The following is a 23643-nucleotide window of genomic DNA, read 5'->3' as shown; positions in this document are numbered from 1 at the left end:
AGAGCTCTTGGGTGATCTTGTCAATATGCAGTAATATTTTGAATGAAATCTTTTGTTTTTTTGAAGGAGTAGGTCTCAACAGTGGACTTGAAATATTCAGTAAATCATGGTATAAACAGATGTGCTGTCATCTAAACATTGTTCTATTTACAGAGAAGAGGCAGAGTAGATGTAGTGTTTTTGATGGCCTTTGGACTTTTGGAATGGCTTCAACTAAATAAGCACTGGCTTCAACTTAAACTCACCAGCTGCATTAGCTCCTAACAAGAGTTAGCGTATCCTTTGAAGCTTTAAAGCCAGGCATTGAGTTCTTTCTAGCTAAGAAAGCCCTAGATGGCATCTTCCAATAGAAGGCAATTTGTCTACCTTGAAAATTGTTTGTTTAGTGTAATGGCTTTCATCTATTATCTTAGCAAGATCTTCTGGTTAATTTTCTGCAGCTTTTCCATCAGAACTTATTGCTTCACGGGGCACTTTTATTTTATGAAGATGGGCTCTTTTCTTAAATCTCTTGAACAACTGCCAGATTCAAACTTTTCTTCTTCAACTTCCTCACTGCTCTCAGGACTCATAAAATTGAAGAGAGCTGTGGCCTTGCTCTGGATTAGGCTTTAGCTTAAGGGAAGTTTGTAGCTGGTTTGATCTTCTATCCAAACCACTAAAACTTTCTCCATATAAGGCTGTTTCACTTTCTTATCATTTATGTGTTCACTGGAGTAGCACTTTTAATTTCCTTCAAGAATTTTTCTTTTGCATTTACAGCTTGACTGTATTTCACATAAAAGGCCTAGCTATGTTGGCTTTGGACATGCTTTCCTCATTATTATTCTTACCTTTAATATTTATCTAATATTATTCCTACCTGTAGGTAATTATTCCTACCTCTTGATTTAAAGTGACTCTTCCTTTCAATTGAACATTTATAGGCCACTGTAGGGTTATTAATTGACCTAATTTCAATATTGCTATGTGCCAGAGAATGGGGAGGCCTGAAGAGAGGGAGGAGGACTGTTGGTGATGGAGGCGTGAGGGAAGGAGGATGGCTGGCAGGTGGAGCAGTCAGAACATACACAAAACTTCACCATCTTATATGGATGTGGTTTGTGGCACCCCAAAACAATTACAAGAGTGACATCAAAAATCACTGATCACAGATCATAATAAGAGATTTAGTAATATTGAAAAAGTTTGAAATATTGTGAGAATTACCAAACTGTGACAGAGACATGACACGAACACATGCTGTTGGAAAAATGTCACTGAGAGACTTCTACAATGTGGGGTTGCCACAAACCTTCAATTGGTAAACAATGTAATATCTGCATAGAGCAATAAATTGAATTGCAATAAAATGTGGTATACCTGTGCCACAGACTGGGTAGCTTGAACAACAGAATATTTTTTTTCTCACAATTCTGGAAAATTAAAGTCTGAGATCAAAGTGTCACCAGGGTTGGTTTCTTTTAAGGCTTCTTCCTTTGACTTGTAAATGGCCATCTTTTTCCTGTGTCTTCCCATAGTCTCCTCTCTGTCCCTGCCCATGCTCAAATTTCCTCTTCTTCTAAGGACTTCATTCATATTGGATTCTGGCCTACTAATGTCTTCATTTCAACTTAATTATCTCTTTAAAGATCTTATCTCCAAATAAAGTAACATTCTGAAGTATTAGGAGTTAGGGCTTAAACATTTGAATTTTACAGAGACACAGTTTAGCTCATATGTTATAATCCCCACTCCACTGAAAAGAAGAGTGGAGCACATGAAGTTAAGTAGCTTGCCCCAGTTTGCAGAATTATTAAGTATCACAATCATCTAGCTCCAGAATCTGTGAGGCTAACCTTTAGATTGTATGATTATCTTTTTATATTTTAAAATAAGAAATAAAATTCATAGACCTATTGAATTAATTTTTAGGACAACTCTTTCATTTGTGGTACACCATAATTCACAAATAGCAAAAATTTGCCTATGTCTATACCGTAGGCATACCAATTTCTTGACAGCAAAGCAGGGTCTAGTCTGGTTAGTACTTGGATGAGAGACCAAATAGCAAATATTTAAAATGTCTTTTCTAAGGAAATTAAATTGGCTCCTGTATTAAGCTGTGGAACTAATGGTTTCTGCTCTGTGCAAGTATAATGGCCACAACTAACCTCCCTGCACGTTAAGCACTGTCCTTAGTGTACCTGATCTCATTTATGTCTTACAGCTCTTTGAAGTTTGTTATTATCCACATTTTACAGATGAGTAAACTGAGACTTCCAGAGATTATCTTCTCTCTCCTCACAAAAATCAATAACAGGAATTTGAAACAAGTTTTCTTAGGAGGAGGTTTTGTATTTCTGATTTCTCTTCTTGCTCCCACATCCCAAGGCCAAAGTTAGGATGCCTTGTATAAGCCTTTGTGCTTGTGGAAATTGGACTTTCCCATCTTGTATGTTCATCTGGCAGGTTATTCCTATGTTCATAACAAGATATATTGTACTGCTTTCCCCAATTCCCCTCACTTTCACTGCCTCTTGTGAATGTGAGCTCTTTAGGTCCCTTTCAGCACTCTTAAAGTCACCTCCCAAGTATTCTGTGGCCCTCCTCAGGAGGGTATTCTAAGTTAGTCATCATGGATACATCTAGGCCCAGATCCAGAATCTCATGTTCATGGCATCCTCTTTGACCTACTTATCTGTTGCCGCCTCATACCCTACTAAGCCAGTGCTGGTCTTTGGCTCCTCATAGCCTGTGAATAAAAAAGGGTTTCAATTCTACAAGGATAAATCATCTGTCTTTAGGCTACTGTTATTAGTGTTTCACAACTGTGCCGTCACCCTTTCTTACATACTCTGAGAGATTTTGTAATCAAATTTTGTCACATAAGGTGAAATCAGAAGATGCCTAGTTCTCACTTCTGTGTATAGCTTTGAAAGGCCTGCTAATGCTTGGAACAAAACATGAAAGCCTTGTCCACCTTTCTGTTTTAATTCCTAATTACTAATTTCTTGCATGTTAGTGGAAAAGCATTAAACTTGGAACAGAGCACCTTGATTCTGGTCCTAGCTCTGCCAGCTGGGTGTTGTAATAAAAGTCACAGGAATCTGAAATGGAACCCCAGATCTTCTACTGCTTTCTAGTTGAGTAAACTCAACTAGTTGGCAAACTCTTTGACTCAATTTTTTTTCTGTAAAATGGAATCAATAAAATATTAAGCAAGATATTGTTCAAAGGAAAACTTTAGCCAACTTAAATTTAAAAGAGTTTAATTGAGCAAAGAACAATTTATGAACCAGGTAGCTTCCTGAGCTAGAGTAGGCTCAGATTCTCTAGCACAGCCACATGGTGGAAGAACATTAATGTACAGAAAAAGAAAAATAACATTAAGAAAATGGAAGTGGGGTACAGAAACAGTCAGATTGGTTATAGTTTGGTGTTTGACTTATTTGAACATGGTTTGAACAGCTGGCCACCTTTGATTAGACAAAACTCGGTGATTGGCACAAGAATAGACTATAGTCTGTTTACAACTCCATTTAGTTTATAGTTCACAATGTAGAGAGAAACCTTTAGGCTGAACTTAAAATATGTAGGAGACAACTTTCAGCTAAACTTGATTTAACAATATATTAAGAGTTTATTTTATAGAAATTGCTTTATTGCTAACTTTGTCATCTGGGTTAGATTATAAACTCAAGATTATTGGGTAGATAGTTGGCACCTAATCTGTGTGCAAGACACTGAGAAAACAAAAGATAAAAAGCTATTGTTCTTCAGCTGGTTGGCAGCATTGATATTCCTCCAATGTACTTGTGCCTGCTTTGAAAACAACAATGCCTCTGCCTCTATTTGGATTGGCTCCCTCACAGTGAAAGAAAAAAGAGTGATTGTGATCCTGAATTTCTGAAATAAGGAGCATGTTTAACGAACAATCTAGCATCTGTTTTCTGTACCTTTCCCACCCTGTTGACAAATTCTCCTCCATCTGCATCGCTTAAAGCTTAGTCAGAAAGTAACAGAAACCTCCTCATGGAGAGAAAGGAAGGAAAGAAGAGAAACCTAGATAGGGAACACTGAAGTGTCAGAGAAAGAAGGAGAAGAACTGGGTTCTCATCTTAACTCAGTCCCTTACCAACTTTGTTCACTACTTTCTCTCTCTCTGCCTTTTTTTTTAAAGTATGATTTCACATTATCTCCTTTGTTGTATTTCTTATGATAATACATATCCTTTCCTGATCTTGTAATGTATTCATTGCTGCTCCTTGAGTATAAAGTGTGTGAGTCCTGAGTCCTCTGAGAAAAGGAACATTTAAGGTGTTTAATGCTAATTAATGCAGGTGTCTGTTGGATAAACAGCTTACATTTCTAGATGAATGTCAAGCAGAGCGTCTTCCAAGAGAGAGAAAATCTACACATCAGACTTTGGTAGAAGCATATGCATACTTGCAACTGCAGAAACACTCCTGTCATCCTGTGTAAACATACAGAGAACAAGGTATTTACTATTATTAGTAACAGAGTGGTAGCCAAGACCCCTTGATTCCAATATTGGTTGTACCATTAACTGTGACCTTTGGATTCAAATTTTATTTTGCCTCTGTAAAATGAGGGGTTTGGAAGGGAAGAAAACCAATTACTGCTTTTTCAGAACTAAGCCAATCATTTATATTGTCTCATTTTATCCTTAACTATTGTTACTTGACATTTCACTTCCTTATTTTATTTTTGTTCTCATAAATACATTAAAATAAATAGTACCATCCCCTTTCTATAAATGAGCACACTGAGGCTTAGAGAGTTTTACTGGATTAAGTTTAAATGAAAATGTTTATTATCATTTAAAAATTACAAGTTTGTTTTAACAAGTAACTGCTTCAAAACAAGTACTACATGAAGAAATAAATAATAAAAAAAGAATAAAAAATATAGGAATGCACTGGCCTTGCTATTATACAACTGCAATTCAATAAATTTTGAGTGACTAGAAATTTGAGTGGCTGGAGGCATCTCAAGCTGCAGTTCTCAAAGAGAGTGTGATTGTCACGTCATCTGTCCTGGCCTTTCAGAAAGATGATATCCAAGAAAAATAACTCCAGATTCTCTTGTATTTTCATTATCTCATTATTCCCATGGCTTCAGTTATTAGCTAGAGGTTGGTGACTTCTCAATTTGTGTTTCCAAAGTTAATCTTACTCTGAAATCCAGACCCAGATATCTAGCGAATGACCTGACATCCCCACTGAAATGTCTCAAAAACATCTTGCAGCACAGTAGATCTAGAATCATGACATCAATATCCTCCCCTAATATTCCACTTCTTCAGGGATTTCTGTATCTGGTAATACAAACACTTTGCTCAGTAGCATAAGCCAGAAAACTGGGCATTTTCTGTGGTACCTGGTCCCTCAGTTGAACTGCTTGGATTTCCGGACATCATCTTTTCTCCTGGACATAAATTTTCTCACTGATTTCTTTATCCCCCTTGATGCCTGCATATCCACCAACTCCTATTCTTCCTCAGTCCCTTCTCTACAATGAAATCTGTGTGGTGTTTTACAAATGATAATCTGTTCATGTTATCATTCACCATTCAAGATACAAACAGTGACTTTCTACCACTCTTAGGAAAAAAACACAAATCTCCCTAACATGGCCTCTGCTACCCTTCATGATTTGGCCTCAGTTCACCTTCCTAGACTCATCTGGAGCTATTTGCTCCTTGATCCCTATAGACATATTGGTCAATTTTTAGTTCCTTGAATTTGTCGCATACTTCCGATCAAAGATTCTTTCCAAATTCCATTCTATCCTTCATAAATATTCTTCTACCATTTATCTAAACAGTCATTCTTCAACTCTTGAAGAATGCACCATCAAAGACTTTCCTCAGGCCACAGACAGGATGAGGCTTCCCCATTAAATCCTGTTACCATATTACATGCTTCCATATTTGCCAGTCCATAACTATAGGTTGATTTCTGAAATTGCTAGTTAGTGTCTATCTCCACCACTAGACTCCAAATACTACAGGGCAGAAAACTTCACCAATGCTGGGCACAGAGCCAGTTTATTATAGATGTTTAAAATATATTCATTTATTTTGAAATATATGAATGAATACATGAATAAAAAGGTCTTCTACTATATATGTGTATGTAACTTTTTTGTGTGTGTGGTCATCGTGGTGGTAGATATGTTACAACAAATCAGTTCCCAAATAACCAACTATCTTAAGCTTCCTTGTTTGTTCTTTTTTTAAATAAATATTTATTTTATAACTATTTTATTTGTAAAAATGTTGCAAAGATAAAATGGAGAGTTCCAACATTTTCTATACCCAATTCCCCTATTATTAACATCTTCCCTTGGTATGGAACATTGGTCAACATTAACGAGCCATGTTGATACAATTATTATCAACCACAGTCAATACTTTATTTAGATTACTTAGTAGTTACCTAATATCTTCTTCTGCTTCAGGATCCTACCCAAGATACTACATTACATTTAATTATCCTGTCTCCTTAGGTTCCTCTTGCCTATTATAGTTTTTAAGACTTTCCTTGTCTTTTGATGACCTTCACAACTTTGAGGAGTACTGCTCACGTATTTTGTAAAATGTCCCACAGTTGATATTTATCTGATTTTTTTCTCATGATTAAACTGGGATATGTGTTTTGGGATGGATAACCATAGAGGTAAAGCACCAATCTCTTCACATTATATCAAATGTGTATAGGGACCCAAAAATGTATCCCAAAGTATGGTGCCTTGGGATGCTGAGTATTTTGAAGTAAAGGAGATTGGAATTCCTCAGAAGCAAAGTCTCTGGCCCCTCTTTCTCCTGTGAAATAAACCATAGAAACTAAACTCCCTCTTCCCCAAGATCATAAAAACTAGAACCCTTCTTCTCCAAAACAAGCCATAAACCCTAAAACTATTACTATCATCTTCTCCCACCTTTCTGTGTAGCAGCTGGCCATAAAGAAATACTCTGACCTACGTTGTTTGATAGTAGGCCATAAAACATTCATTGCTAAGGTCCTGCCCTATATGTAGGAGGAGGGACTGCTGCACAGAGAGGTCAAGAAGAATACAAACAGACAGGGCTTACTGGGTTATTTCTCTCAGTCTATTACCATGAGATCATACTCTTTTGCCCAAATTTCTGCAACACTGGCCACAAGCATAAGATTTAAGCGTAAAAATAGATAATTTTCCCTGGGTCTTTGGCTCTCTTTTCTGAAGTCTCCCATGTCATATAAAACTTTGATTAAATAATTTATTATTCTTTTCTCTTGTTAATCTGTCTTTTGTTATAGGAGTGTTGGCCATGACCCTTATGATGGGTAGAGAGCAATTACACCTTTATCACCCCAAAAGGGCCATGCTATTAACATAACTTACCATTGTGAATGTTAACCTTGATCACCTGGCAGAGGTAGTGTTGGTCAAGTTTCTCAAACTGTTAAATGATTTCACCATGTTTTGATACTGTACTCTTTGAAAAGAAGTCACTGTGTGCATCCCATACTTAGTCAGTGGGGAGTTATATATAGTACCTTCAAGACAGAGTATCTACATACTTATTTGAATTCTTTTACATGACAGATTTATGTATTTCTCTCCATTTATTAATTTATATATTTATAGATTATATCTGTACAGACTCCTCTATATTTATTTTATACGACTTTATTTTGTGGCTCAAAGTCTTCCAGCTTTAGCCTTCAGGAGTGATTTCAGTTGACTACTCTGTCCCTTTGACATATCTCTAACATTGTGGGTGGTTGTCGTTTCTTTGAACATATCCTTACTTTATGGCACTGAAAGATGCTCAACATTCATCTTGTATATTTCTTACCCCAGCCCTAGAGCCTGCCGTTTCTTCGAGGAGCCCCAGTTCCCTTTATTGGAGAATATTTCTTCTGTTCTGCCTACTTTTCCTTCGTCTGGCATTCCAATTATGCATATGTTACATTTTTTGGAAATTATGCCATAATTCTTAATTATTTTTTATTCTTTCTCTTTGCATTTCAGTTTGGGAAGTTTCTACTAACCTACCCTCAAGCTCACTGATTCTTTTCTTGACCATATCAATGTTAGTGATATATACAACACTGCTGGAGTGTTTTTGATTTCTAGACTTTCTTCCAATTTTTTCTTAGGGTTTCCATCTTTCTGCTTACATTATTCATGATTTTTTGCATATTATTTACTTTTCTATTAGAAATGTTATTCTAATATATTAATTTTATATTATGTATAGGTTTTTAAAATTGATATTATTCACAATTATTTCAGATTCCATGTCTCATAGTTCCAAAATTTATATCATATCTAATATGATATAAATGATTCTAATGATTGCTTTATCTCTTCAGATTTTTTTTCTTCTCTGTTGCCATGCCTTGTAATTTTTTATTAAAAACCATATGTTTTATCAGGTAAGATAAACTGAGGTAAATGGGCTTTTAGTGTACAAATTTATGTTACTCTGGCAAGGAGTTGCACAATGTTTAAATGTTTGTCTTAGTTGTTACAGTTTTGAGATCAGAGGCCTCAAGTTTCTCTAATGTATTTGTTTTTGTCTCTATTCTTGGTTTTGGGTTCTCCTATATACTTTTCCTCAGAGATAGTTTATGTATTTCAGATCTTTTAGCTGTAATCCTCTGTTGTTATACTGGAGCTTTGTTGGATGCTGGTAAAGTATGAGAGAGGGGAGTGTTCAAAATATTTTAATTAAATCTTAGTCCTTTAGTAGGCCAGTGCATTGGGGCTTCACAATACAGCTTTTTCTTCTTTTGCCTCTGCCCCTCTATATGCTTCCCTGGTTGCAGTATTTCTATTTATTTCCTTGAAACTCTGACCCCTGTGGCTTATATTTACTTCCCCTTAGGTGAGACAGGAAGACTGAAAGAGGCTGGACTGAAAGGAATTCTCTTCCTGAAACTGGGATAAGGCTCTAACAATTTCCCCTGGATCATAGGGCTTTGATATGGAGAATGTCCTGGGCATATTTCACAATGGTCACTCTCCTCCTCCCTGTAACAGAGTAAGGAGAGTATCTTTCTGAAGTCTTCACCATAAAAACCTGGTGGAGTTCCTGGAGGTAAAGCCCCAAACATGTGGAAGTTCCCCTAAGACAGCAGCACCCGGGAATTTCCCACTATCATCACTAGTCTAGACTCAATCTCCAGCCATCCATCGAAGTGTTTCAGTGTTCCTACCACTTTAGGAATCCAGCTGCTCCTGCCCCTGGTAAGCAGATCTCAGCTATGTTCCTCTGGATGAACCCATCTCTCCACTTTTGAGGATGGCAGTTTGCCCAGCAACTTCAGTTCTCTCATGGGTCCAAGAAAATTTGTTGATTATGAATTTGTCTATTATTTTCTTATTTTAAGGATAAGAGTGACCAGAGTCTTTACATGTCTGACCTGAAATCAGAGGTCTCATGTCAGCTTTTATTTATAAAACACATCTTTCCATATTTCCATCTGTGGTCATCTTTACATTTTTCTAATTTTTCTGTGGTGAATTTCACTGTTACTCAGATTTTCAGAAAAACTATCTAGATTCAGTTCAAATTAAGTTTTGCTAAAAATATGACTACCCCCTCCTCCCCAAATGTCAATGTAATTATCTAAGTTAAACATTAATATTCCCATGTGAGCTATTCTAGTCATGGTTTGGTGAAATTAACTGAAGTTGAGAATAACTGGTGAAGAACTTAATCAAGATTAATACCTTCATTTGAAAATGTTGATGACGTGGGTGAGCACATTAATGGTTTCATCCATTAAATCTTTTGGTGCTGAGAATTGATGTCCTTGTCCTACTTAGGTAAAGAATTTTTATTTCATGGCAGAAACAAGATTATTTATAAATTGAACTATAGAAGTAATTTTTCTCAATTGACAAAAGGTACAATTTTTGCCTCAAGCCCTTATTTAGTGGCTCATTGTATATCAGGCTGTTCCAAAATCAGTCAAAATTTGACAGGGGTGGTGGAGGGATTATCAGACAGCCTCCTTCTCATTTAAAAAAATTAATTTACCAATTGAAAACCCATGGTTTAGTACAAATAAAATGTCTACTAAAAATTATCTAAAATGTGATTTCCTTTCTTGGTAAAATACATGTAGAGTGTTGTGGATGCATATTTTAAAAACTAGATATAACAAAAGCATAGAGCAATTACAAGTGATTTTTTCTTTTCTCCTTTTTGTTTGTATTTTCTCTATTTTACATAACAAACAAGTACTGCTTTTGTAAAGAGAAGAAAACCATAAAAGTTAAAACAAAAGGACTAGTTTATAAAATCATAGGACTTTAATAAAATTTGGGGTTTATTGTCAAGCCAGTTTCTAATTTCTTCTGTTGAGGAAACTGAAGCACAGAAAAACTAATCTTCTTAAATCTTCTAATTTCTCATTTTTGCCTATCAGAATAATAACCATCACTAAAGGCACTGCTCACATATGCAAGGCTTTGGCATTTCTAAAACAGCATATGTTGTGTCTCATCAATTTTAAAGTTTTTCCAGTATAGTCATAATACTTAGGAGGGGGAAGAAGAGAAGAGAGGAGCTGTGAGAAAGATAATAGCTTTTATGTACTATTTGGCAAGCACTTAACTGTGTATTTTGTGTTATTTTAATTAATTCTTACATTACCTTCATGATATAAATATAATTCCCATTTTGTAGAATAAAGAAGATCAAACAGATACAATTTTACAAATCTTCCCTGTCGCAACCTATAGAACTCATATTTTTACACAGTTCTTTGTGTAAGTTGACCTACAGTAGATACTCAGTAAATATTCATTTAATAATTGAACTAATTTAGAAAGCATTTGGTATGCATGGACCAGATTTTTAGTGTTTATCAGTGGACTGCCAATTCCTCACTAAATTCACAACTGAAAACCAACTTTGACCACAAGTAGTGTTTCAAGTTCAGATCCTCTAATAAACAAAATTGTTTTCTGTCATGGAAAAAATCATCACCATTTCTTCCACTTGGCTTCCTTGTTCTCTTCGTTATTGTGCTTCAAAATGTTGAAAATGGTTTTCTAAAATTGTATTCATTTTGTTTGAAGCCTTATCACTTCTTTTTCAATACCACCTTTTCTACCATGTACCAACCTTTGACCTGCTAGCTTAAAATGTACAGCTAAGTAAGGATAGCTTACTTATTTAGTACTTTCACAAAAACTATCATATTGGAAACAGTTAGGACAGATATTATTACTCTTATTTAAGGATGAGGAGGCTAAGTCTCCAAGTTCAGTGATTTTCTTAGAGTTATACAGCCAGATGAAAACACAGAGCTAGGCTTCAAGAAGAGTTCCCCAACTCCAGCTCTTGTGTTCTTTCTTCTATGTCATATGACTCGATAATGCAAAGCCATTCTCTTTGTCATATTGTTAATGGCTCACTATAAACTACCCTACAACTTGAGTTTCTACTCCATTCTTACTGGACTTTTTTCAATCCTTTAATTTTTTAGTTTTTGTTCCAGTCAAAGTTTTTAGTTGCATGAAACAGAAACTAACTCTGCCTGATTTAAGTAGGAAAAGAATTTGCTGAGAGGCTATTGAGTAGCTCACAAAATCATGGAGCAGCAGGTTCAGAAACAGGTGAGAATAAGCAAGAAGGGCATCAGCTAAGACAGCTGCCAAAACCATGCTATAGAACACAGGGCACTTGCTGGGCAATGGATTCCTTTGCTGGTACATCTGGCTTTGCTGCCCCTGAAAACTGAATATTGTTATATCAACTGCCACTGCCCATTTCTAGGATGGTTTCTGATTGTCCCTGCTTCTTTGTGTCACTATCTCCTGTTTCGAAGTCATGAATGAGTATGTCAGATTGGCAGAATATTTATCATATGGTCATACTCTAACTTTAGAAAAAGCCGAGAAACAAAAGTTTAAGTATCTAAACCATTGTCATTGGAGGTAAGCTCTGTCTCCCATCAAGACTCATTAAGCCCACACTTCACCTATCACAACATGAATGTTTAAATCATTGAAAGCCTCCCACCAGAACCAAAAAAATGACCAAATTCCAGCACTGTTTCCAATTTAGTTTTATATGTTCTTTCTCTGGTCTTTCTTTGGGAATACATTTAATTTACAACTATGACTCAATTGTCACTCAACCAACAGTTACCTTTATTTTGCAGCATTCTGAAGGTTCAAAACGCAATGTGTAAGTTTTATTCACCTGCTAAGAATTATTTTTTCAAAGCTTGCCTCAATATTTATTTTAAATGAGTGAACTTCAAGGCCTGAAAGAATAAACTGATACTTTATGAAATATTTTTGAAGTATAAAGAATATATTCAACATCTTTCCATGTCTACAGATTTTAATATATGACTTATTTTATTTAAAAAATTTTCAAATGTTTCTTTTATACACAATATGTTTCTTAGTCTGAATAACCCTTTCCTCTGCAGTATTTTTGAGCAGTGGCTCCGAAGGCACCGTCCTCTTCAAGAAGTTTATCCGGAAGCCAATGCACCCATTGGACATAACCGGGAATCCTACATGGTTCCTTTTATACCACTGTACAGAAACAGTGATTTCTTTATTTCATCCAAAGATCTGGGCTATGACTATAGCTATCTACAAGATTCAGGTAAAGTTTACTTTCTTTCAGAGGAATTGCTGAATCTAGTGTTACCAATTTATTTAGAGATAACACAAAACTTTATGCTTCGACAATGTTATTCCTGAACCCTTTAAATCCTGAAAGTGCCTTATAATCCTTAATTTATTACTAATTCATTATCACAGGAATCAAATTCTGAAGATCTTTAAAGTCATAGTCATTTTGCTTAACATCGGCCATTTTGTACATGGCAACCATGGGAAGAGCAGTCGAATCAGAAGAAGAAGAAAAAAAAAAGGTTTTGAGACATGACTCTATCAACTGACTGTAATGTGACCTGGGGAAATTTCCTCTGCATCCCTGAATCTCAGTTTATTCACCTGAAATCCTGGGATCAGAACACCTTAAAGAATTATTGAGAATGATACATTAATGAACCTAGTACAGTGTAACACAGGGTAAACATCCAGCAGTTTTGGAATCATTTTTGGAAGTTTCTTGCTAGGGTTACCAAGAAAATTTATAGAAATCTTGAACTTAAGTGTAGTTAATAATAATAGCTATTATAATGTTTATTGCTCTATGATGAAGATAGCAATATAAAACCCCAGGATTAGAATTAGATTTGGGCTCTAAACAATCTTCCTGCATAGAACCATGTCAGTATCTTCTTGACAAAATGAGGAACAGATAGTAGTGTTTCCTTCTACCTGAAAGTCCACTACATGCATATTCTTTACATGTATTATTAATAAACCATATAGGAGGTAAGCTTTATTCTTCCAAGATAAAGGTGAGGACACTGATACCCAGAGAATTTAAGTGACTTTCTCAAAATCAAACACCAGTAATGTGGAGAAGCAAGATTTCAATTCTAGGAGGTCCTCTTCATCTCACCACACTGTAATTGACCTAATACATGAGGGTTAATTATCAAAAACAGTGTGGCTTGTGGGTAGGAGGTATTTAACAAGCATTGATGTTTCAGTGTATTCATTGATAATGACACATAAATACATAAATAAATAAATAAACGAATGAAACTCAACCCTTTCACTCTTGTGCTCGAATCCAGTGATACATGACTGGCATAGTTTCATACCTGAAGAAGCTCCAGTGTGGAAGTAAGACAATTGTGCAAGGAAGTAAAAAACATCAGGCTGTGTTATGTGCAGTAAAAGAGTCATAAAGAAAATCCCACAGCAGTGCTGAAGAGAAAGCCATGACTTTTGAAGGATTCAACCTAAAAAGAGAAAACGAGGCCTTGAGAATGAGTAAGCAGGTGGCAGATAGAAAAGGGCAGGGGATATGCTAAGCAAAGAGAATAGCAAGAACAGAAGAGGTGGAAAATGTACAGCATATTTATGAAATGCTGAATTATTCTATTTGAGTAGTATGAACAGTGGAAAAGGACATGAAGAAAATAAGTTGACCCAGTTTATAACAGTTAACACATACTAAGTATTTTTTTATTAGCCAGGAACTCTTCTCAATGTGCCCTATGCATTACTTCCTTAAATCTTCATAATTACTCTATGAAATAGGTATCATTATTTCTTTTCTTTTTCATAGACGAGGAAACAGAGTCATAAAGAGTATAAATTGATTTTCCCAGGCCACTTACCTAGTATATGGTATAGTACATACACAATTTAGGGCTAACAGGAGAGCCTATAAGTTATCAACCTTGTTCTGCCCTTTGAGGGATGATTAATTGAAAAGATATGGGTTTAATTGAACTTTTCTGCTTTATTGGAAGACTGTAGCCAATGGACAAAATGCTAACACAGCTGACAAAGGAGATCAGTTTTTGGAAAATCTTAAGATCACTAAGAACAGAGAAATTTGCAAAGGGTGGAGGTGTGGTAAGAGGAGAGGCTTCCTGTAAGTCTCAAGTAACATGTCTTCTCTTTCTTCTATGAAAACCACAGTACATAAAAAAGGGAGCTTATTGGTAACTATTTTTCAAAGATGTTCCATTGAGGATTCTATGATTTAGTCTCTGTTTCCATTTCCAAAACACGCTAGACTTTCATGGGTTCATGCTTTTAAATATGCTATTGTTTCTGCCTGAATTCTGACTCTACTTCTCCATTTGTCAAACTCTCAGATATAAAAATCATTTTATACTTATAGTGATGTTTACTCACGCCTTTCTCATAGTTACATAGCATTTCTTTCTATGTATGAATCTGTCCTGGGTTTTATTCTTCCCCAAATCCCCAAGATCAGAATTTATCTTGCAAGCTTCTCTATTCTAAGCATCACATTGTATCTGGTATGGACTGAAATCAATAAATCAATTTGAGTGCAAGTGATATTTATCATGAAGTGTCATTTTTCTTAACTAATAGAAATCAAGTTTTCTAGAAAAATGCCACACCTCTTAATACTCAGGTCACTTTTGGATATATATTTTAAAACACTATAAGTATTCTATCACGCCAGGTGTTTTTTTTTATGTGTCTGTACTGATTCGTTTATTCTTTACACACACATTTATTCAATAAGTACTTTGAATAAGACATTGCCTTAGATACTATGGATACAATGGTAAACAACATAGTCTCTATCTTCACAAAGTTTACAATGGAAGAGAAAGATCTTAACTGTTTGCTTAAAAACTCATTTATGTAGAGATATGTCTAAATCCAGGGGTCAATGAAGTGATATTTCAGATGACATCAATATGACAGGTAGAATTAACTAGTTGAAAAGGAGGACATGGTTATGAATTTGGGCCATATTGTTAGAATAATGCTAGCCACTGATAAATTTTAAGCAGGTTATAATCAAATTTGAATTTTCAAAAGATTATTGCAGCTTCAGTATGCAGAAAAATTTTAGTAGTTGGAAAGCACATGCAGAAAGGCAGTGAAAATGCTATTATAAGAGTCTGAGGAAGAGATAAAGGAAGTTTAAGTTGCAGTGGTGGTGGCAGGAAGGGAGATAGAAAGCATGATTAATTTGATATTATTTTGAAGGCAAAATTTACAGAACTTGGAAAATTATTTATATACCAGATGAAGGAGATTAGGAATGGCTTTACGCTTTCTGGCCTGTGAAACTGATGAATGGTAGTATAATTCATTCATATAATAACAAGAGGAGCAAAGAAAGACATGGAGGAAAGCTTATGGTTTTGTTATACAGTGAAATGAAGTTATATGGTTTGGCGAGGTAAATTTCTCTTGGGAGGTTGGATACACAGGCCTGAAACTCAAAAGCGGTGTCTGGCCCTCAGATCTGAATGTGAGAGACATCAGCATATAAATTATTGAGTCGGCTAATTTTTAAAACCCATGGAAGGGTGATTTTTATTCTGTTTTACAGGTAAGTAAATTGAGACTCAGAAAGATAAAGTGATTAATTTTAAACTACAAAGCTAGTAAGTGTCAAATATTGAATCCGAAACTTCATCACTCCATCACTGCACAGAGAAGAGAGTTCCCTTTAACCCCTCTATTGTCTTCTACACATATGCTCCACCTCTTTGTTCCTTCCCTAATGTCCAAATGGATACTTTTTACTACAAAAGCAACAAAATTTCCTGGATGAGCCAGGGGAGAAGAGGCTTAATGAGTCATATTAGAGGCTTGAAGGTATTTACTTCCAATTAAATTTAAAGAAACAATTTATTTGAAATGCTTTAGAGTAATTTTCACACAGCTTTCAATTTACAAAGTTAATTTTAGAGAAGTTTGACTTTAAAATAAGCAACAGCAGATACTTAGGAGGCTGAGGCAGAAGGTTCTTTTAAGCCTAGGAGTGTGAGGACAGTTTGGGCAACACAGCAAGACTCATCTCTAAAAACAAAGCAAAACAAAACAGCTAAACTAAGTAACACCAATTGCCTATTTTCTGTTTTATGAATTTTTCCATATTGTTGCTTCTGTTGTACTTTCAAGGAGTTTAAAATTTATCTTTATTCATAGCTAAATTTTAAGCTTACTAAAAATTTATTTAAAATTTATTGATATAATTTTGTTCAAGGGGATTATTATTCATCAACCAGGTACTCATGTTTATAATTACTTAAGTGGTTTCTGTAAAAAGGCAGCTGATGTCTGCCATTTATCAAACTTTTTCTCTTATAATTGAATTTAGTGATTCTTTAGAAAATTGAGTAGCAGGTGATTTTCTCATATGTATAACTAATTTACAAGGGGAGGCCAAAAATCTTTGGCAAAGAAGGATTGTGTCCTCAATGTTGTTGATAAATGTAATCTTACTTTCTACATAGCAGAAAAACTCTGTTGAGAGCTTCCTTCTTCCCATACATTACAAAAGACCTGGAAATTTGGTTTCAAAAATGAGAAGGGGAAACACTGTTCAGAGTAACTGCAGTGCCCCATTCTGCCAATGGAATTTGATGACACTTCTATCATTCATGAATTTGTTCAATAGCTCTGTTTGGCTGTGTATACCTGTGTGCATGCTGTTCCTTTCTGCCTAGGATGGATTGCCATCAACATTATATGCTCAGAGTCTAATTCATTCTTTTACTCAGTGGGACAGTCTTCTGGGGTGCCTTCCCTGACTTCACAGAGATGTAGGAAGTCTTTTCTCCATGATCCCTTTGTATCTTCATCAGAACAACATTACTCTCGAAATGATTTGTTTACCTGCCAGGTGCTGAGGGTGAAAAGGTAAATGAGACAGAGTGCCCCCCAACTCCCTGCTGACAGGTAGTGTATCTCAATGAATATGTGGTATTTTAATAAATGAATTGAAGAAAGATAAAACAAGTAAGACATAATACTTGCTCTTGAGAGTTTGTGACAAGCTTGAAAAATAAGACACATATAAATAGATATAATTATAATAAATGGACATTTCTGCCAAATGTCACAAGGCAGCAAAGAAACTAGTTTGAGAATCCAGAAGAGAATGGAGCTGAGTCAGCAGCTGAAGCAAGTTTGGAAAGAAAAACTCATATTGTAAGCTGATTTAGTTGAAATATTGATGAAACTATCATTCTATCATGATAAGAATCAACAGCAGTTGTAAATTGTTTTCTATATGGTAGACACTGTACCAAGGGCTGTACATACATTGTCTAGTTTAATCACTCCAGGCAGACTCCTAATTCATTAGAGTAATGGCCCCTAACTACTTTATATGTTTGTTTTGTGAATAAATGGGCATGTTAATGCACTTTGGAAATGATAGAGCATAAAACAAAAATCTACATAATTATTCTGAAAAGAATGGATGACAAGAAAAATAGGACTTCACAGAGGGAAAGATGATCAAAAAATTACGACATTGGAACAGAACAAAAAGGTGCACTATTGGGGCTCAAACACAGATGGCTTAGAAAGAAAGTCTGAATTTTAAGAATGTTGAGAAATAAAAATGTCTCAAGGACAGTCCCTTGGTGACAGTAAAAATTGAGACCACTTGGAATGAATTGAAGTGGAGCAATAGTAAGAGAAGCTGGAGAACAGGACCGACATAGAAATAGTATTTAAAAGCTGTGAAAACACTTCAGCTGAGCCTTTAACAAAAAAGAAAATATTTATTATGTAGCCTCTATGTATCCTGCCTTTTTTTGGACATTTTAAATGTACTATGTATTGAAGCCACTAACAGCAATTTAAGCTAAGTATTGTAGTCCCATTTTCAAAATAATTTTAATATATATTAAAAACAGTAACTTTCAAGGTCTAGGGTTTACCCTGGATTATATAGTCCATGATGGCTCACCAACAGCCTGTCTGTATTCTAGCTAGCCAGAAAGGAAAAGGTAAATGGTCAAAGATATACTTTTTTCTTTTTAAGGGAACTTCCCCCGAAGTTATACATATATTTTTGCTCTTGACTTGAGTCACATAGGCATGACTTGCTGCGAGGTAAGCCCAGGATGCACTCTCTTCTTTATGCTATGTCAAAAAGTAAATTTACAGTATCTTCTGTGTATGTTCTACATACATATCTTCTATATACATTATAGAGAGCATCTTCTACAAAGGAATTGTTTTGTTAGAAAGAATCCATTTGCTCTTGCTGAACAGATACTCAGTACAGACTTCCTCATTTACTCAAATCTTATAGTCTCCTAAATAGATTCTATAGTTATAGTTACATAAAATTTAAACATCTCTCCTTAACTGCTACGTGCCTTAAATGTGTAGTTGATTGTGAGAATGAGATTTGTTTTTCATTAAAACAAATCTTTACTTCCCATTTCCACAGCTGCCATTCAGGGACATTCCTTCAACATATCTTCTGGGTCCAATAACACATTCAGTCATTCAGTAAACATGTTCATTCTCTCATATGTGTTTCAGACACTGTACCAGATTCTAGAATTAAATCAGTGATGAAAGCATACTATTGGCCTTCAAGGAGCCATTTTAATAGAAACAATAGGTTAATTGTTGATGTACAGGGAAGTTTAATTTATGTAATTCTTATCTAGCAGTATTTTTTTTTACTATGCATTATCTGATTATGGATTTCCTAAATATATAGTTATATCATCTATTAATTGCATCAGGTACTTTTAGTAGCATGCTTTCTAATTGTATCAGGAAAAAGACATTTTTTTTTATTTTGGAAAATTAATAGAATAAACCAAAAATAAAAATCACCTGTAATCTTATTGTTAGATTGATCACTTGTGCTGTTTTAGTCTCCATTGTACTTTTTCTTATACTTTTTTCCACATACACATAAGTTTTTAAGCATATCTTTTAATTAATTTTGTTTTATCAAATATTATATGCATGTTATTTTACAAGCCAAAGAATGCTGCAAGTCTTATAACAAAAGATTCATGCCCCTATATCAGCTACTGTAACCCTTTTAGCTATTTATTCTGCTATATTGCCCTGCATTTCTAAATAATAGGGAAATATTACTATCTGTTAATTCATCAAGTTTATCTTTGGAGTTCTTCGTATTTAAATAATGATTTTAACTCTCTTACAGCTTCCCTGTTCTTTCATTCATCTTCTCAGTATAGTATTATCATATCTGGGGGCAAATCCACATCTAGGAATTTTATTGTTTTTACTACTACAATGTTATTTACAGTTCAACCAAATAGCATGCTATGATTACATTTGTTTTCCTACATTACTTTTCTATTGGAATTAAGACTCTTTTTTTTTCATTTTAAAGCACCCATCACTGTTTATAACAAATTTTAAAAGGAACTGTAACTACTACCTCATAACATAGTGAAATATGAGTAATTTATAAATTTTTTCCCTGGGTGACATCCTTTTGTATATGTCTCCCCTTCTCATTCCACAGCTGCCATTCAGGGACATTCCTTCACCATATCTTCCTGGTCCCATAACACATTCAGTCATTCAGTAAACATGTTCATTCTCTCATATGTGTTTCAGACACTATACCAGATTCTAGAATTATATCAATGATGACAATATACTATTGGCCTTCAATGAGCCATTTTAATAGAAAAAAAAATTCATGTAATAGATAACTGGAATATAATGTGACGGGTACGATAATAGAGGAAATGCTAAGCCAGTAACATATTGGATGTTGTTTCTCCCCAATGCCATGTTCTTATGTGGTTTGAAGGAATATAAATAATCAGGAGGCTAAAGACTTTTCCTTGTTCAGAATTATTGTTAAAATATATGTGGTCAAAATCAGTTGTTGCTTTTTAAAGCAATGTAAAACGATTGACCACTATTCACCTTTATTTACAATAAAGGAATCAATATACAATTGGATAACATTCTGATTACTACCAAGTTATTGTTTTTCCTGGTTTCTGCTGAACCAGCAAATCAAATATTGAAAGGACTGGGTCTACATGTAAGGAATTAGTTAAGGTAAAGAAAAAATACGCAAGTCAATACATTACAAAAGTTGTTCATCTATTTATGGCAGCAGATTCTAAACTGCCAAATCTCCAACCATCTGATTGGGTTCCTAAAGCCAAGTCTTAGACATCCCATGAATCATTACCTTTTAGTCAGTATAGCACACGGATTTCAACTTTTTGTAAAGGAATGGCCTGGCAGAGGAATCCTTAAATGTCCATTAAATTATGTCTTGTTTAGATAGTTAAAACACAGCGGGATCTGTCTAGTTCCCTCATCTGGTTGGGGAGGTTGTTGGTAGCAATAAAATTATTCCTTTTAGGAATTTTGCAAACAAACTGTTCATTTATATGGCTAAAGGTGTAGATAGGGATTCTTATATGGCTATTAAATGATTCATTTAAATTGTCCAACTAATTATAGAATCATCTGTTTTATTTGAAATGTATGGCTTCAGGAAAATTTTGAATTTAATTTGATGTGATTTATTTCTTAGGTTGCTCAGAATGATGGCATCTCAAAAACATGGGCTTACCCATGATTTTTGTTTGGTGAATGTTTAAAAACAACACAAAAAGCCATTTAAGTACACATTTTATGCATACACACACACACACACAAAACCCAGAATGGTCCTTAGGCTAAACGCAAGTTCTGATTGAGTAATGACTATGGAAATTTTCCCCGACATTTAGAAGTGCTGTTCTCTAATGCAGAGGAAATAATACATCATTTTATGAATACATGCATAAAATAACAAGATATCAAATGTTCTTTTATGATAAAGGAAGCAGCTACAGAAAGCTTTTATTTGTTCAAAGTAACCAGTGGTATTGATGAAAAAAAACACACACACCAAAAAAACCCAACTCTCCCAATACTACTTTTAAAATGAACATATAAAAACTGATTTTCGTTAGAATGTAGTTATTTTTCCACACTAGTTAATTAAAAGCCAAGACCCAGATTTTACATATATATATATATACAGATATATATACATACAGATATATATATACAGATATATATATACAGATATATATACAGATATATATATACAGATATATATACAGCTATATATATACAGATATATATACAGATATATATATACAGATATATATATACAGATATATATATACAGATATATATATACAGATATATATATATACAGATATATATACAGATATATACATACAGATATATATATACAGATATATATATACAGATATATATATACAGATATATATACAGATATATATATATACAGATTATATATACAGATATATATATACAGATATATATATATACAGATATATATATATACAGATATATATATATATACAGATATATATATATACAGATATATATATATATCACAATGCAAACAATTAAGCTTCATCATCTGGACAATGCCAACTTAGTCTCTCTTTGTAAAAAAAATTACAATTTCAAGACACTTCATATTTGCCTCTTTTGCCAGCACCAAGTCGGCCTGATGTGAATATTCCCATTTCAGGAGAAACATCCATTCTCCACTGCTGCCTGTGGCACCAATTATTCTTTCAGGATCAAGATCTCTGGTGAAGCCTCTTGGTTTGTCGGCAGCATCTCTTTTCTTCTTTGATTTGCTGTCATTAGATTCACTGTCAGATAAAGACTTTCTTTTTGTACTTTTTTCTTTTTTTTACCAGCTTTTTGAGAATTAAGGAATGTTTCAATTAACTCTGGACAATCTAAATTTTCTGCGGGTTCCCAAGTACTGTCAACATCTGACGTCCCTTCCACGTCAGGAAATGCTCCACCTTCCCTTTTGCTATAATTGGATCCAGTAGTTTTTCCACAAATTCTTCAGGCTCTGCCTCTTCGACTTTTTTACCCTTTTCATTCTGTTTTTTTTCCTCCGTTTTTAAAATTATTTATGTTTATTTTTTGCCCTGTAGTTTCATTTAAGGCTTTTGGGGTTTTTTTTGTTTGTTTTGGTTGTTGTTGTTTGATTTTGGCAGACCTGAAGGGCTATTATTCTTACATATATCGGCTCCCCTAAGCCCCGCCCCTCCAGGCTTTACTTTCAGGGTCCTGAGGCCTATAAAGGCCAGGCCCCTGCCCTCCAGCAGGGAGTGCACCTCCGAGGAGAAACAAAGGCCCAGAGTGCGGGCGCTCCAGGGTACCGTGGCACAGGGCCCACTCCTATGCCACTGCGGCTGGGTAACCAAGAGCACCCCCCACCCCCGAAGACTTAGGACAGAGGGACGGCGCCCATGTGCCAAAATCTGCTTCAAGATTTAAGACTGTGACCTCTGTGAATACAGAGATTGTTCAAATGCCCTGGGGTTCTTGGGAGGCTTCTAAGATTACTGAGCATTTGCCAACATTACTATTAATGTTTGTCAAATAATTAAAGACTGGATTAGTGAATGGTTAATGATATAACAGTGTTCTATTGATAATCGGAATAGTTACAACATCCTTTTACAGAAAAAGATGGAAAAATCACAGCTAACATTTAATTGAGTACCCACTATATACCAGGCTCTGAATCACTTACGGATGTTATCTATAAAATTCAAACGTTCAAACAAGGGGGGTGTTATTTTCCTATTTTTCTGGTGAAGAAACTGAGGCTTTGGAGTATTAGGTATAACTTTCCCAAGCTCTTACAGCTAATAAGTAGTAGAGCTGGTCTTCAAACCCAGGCGTCTACGCCAAAGGACTGCGAAAGGATGAAGATGATGGTGATCGTAACAATGGTGGTAACAATAAAAACAATGGGATGTCTTTTTATTTCAGACCCAGACTCTTTTCAAGACTACATTAAGTCCTATTTGGAACAAGCAAGTCGGATCTGGTCATGGCTCCTTGGGGCGGCCATGGTAGGGGCCGTCCTCACTGCCCTGCTGGCAGGGCTTGTGAGCTTGCTGTGTCGTCACAAGAGAAAGCAGCTTCCTGAAGAAAAGCAGCCACTCCTCATGGAGAAAGAGGATTACCACAGTTTGTATCAGAGCCATTTATAAAAGGCTTAGGCAATAGAGTAGGGCCAAAAAGCCTGATCTCACTCTAACTCAAAGTAGTGTCCAGGTTCCCAGAGAATATCTGCTGGTATTTTTCTGTAAAGACCATTTGCAAAATTGTAACCTAATACAAAGTATAGCCTTCTTCCAACTCAGGTAGAACGCACCTGTCTTTGTCTTGCTGTTTTCACTCAGCCCTTTTAACATTTTCCCCTAAGCCCAT

At 35.1% G+C, this 23643-nt stretch overlaps 1 protein-coding gene and 1 pseudogene across 1 annotated transcript; one reads left to right on the top strand and one right to left on the bottom strand.

Moving 5' to 3' along the window:
• Nucleotides 1-11842: 11842 nt before the first annotated feature.
• On the top strand, nt 11843-23428 carry LOC115936241 (tyrosinase). Its single transcript, XM_063693703.1, has 3 exons — nt 11843-11949; nt 12429-12634; nt 23200-23428. The coding sequence occupies exons 1-3, from the start codon at nt 11843-11845 to the stop codon at nt 23421-23423; spliced, it is 537 nt and encodes a 178-aa protein (XP_063549773.1). The 3' UTR covers nt 23424-23428.
• On the bottom strand, nt 21801-22915 carry LOC101148608 (chromobox protein homolog 3-like; annotated as a pseudogene).
• Nucleotides 23429-23643: the final 215 nt, after the last annotated feature.

Source organism: Gorilla gorilla, chromosome 9, assembly GCF_029281585.2.
Source record: "Gorilla gorilla gorilla isolate KB3781 chromosome 9, NHGRI_mGorGor1-v2.1_pri, whole genome shotgun sequence".
Taxonomy (NCBI): domain Eukaryota; kingdom Metazoa; phylum Chordata; class Mammalia; order Primates; family Hominidae; genus Gorilla; species Gorilla gorilla.
This window is presented reverse-complemented; position numbering and strand designations above follow the sequence as displayed.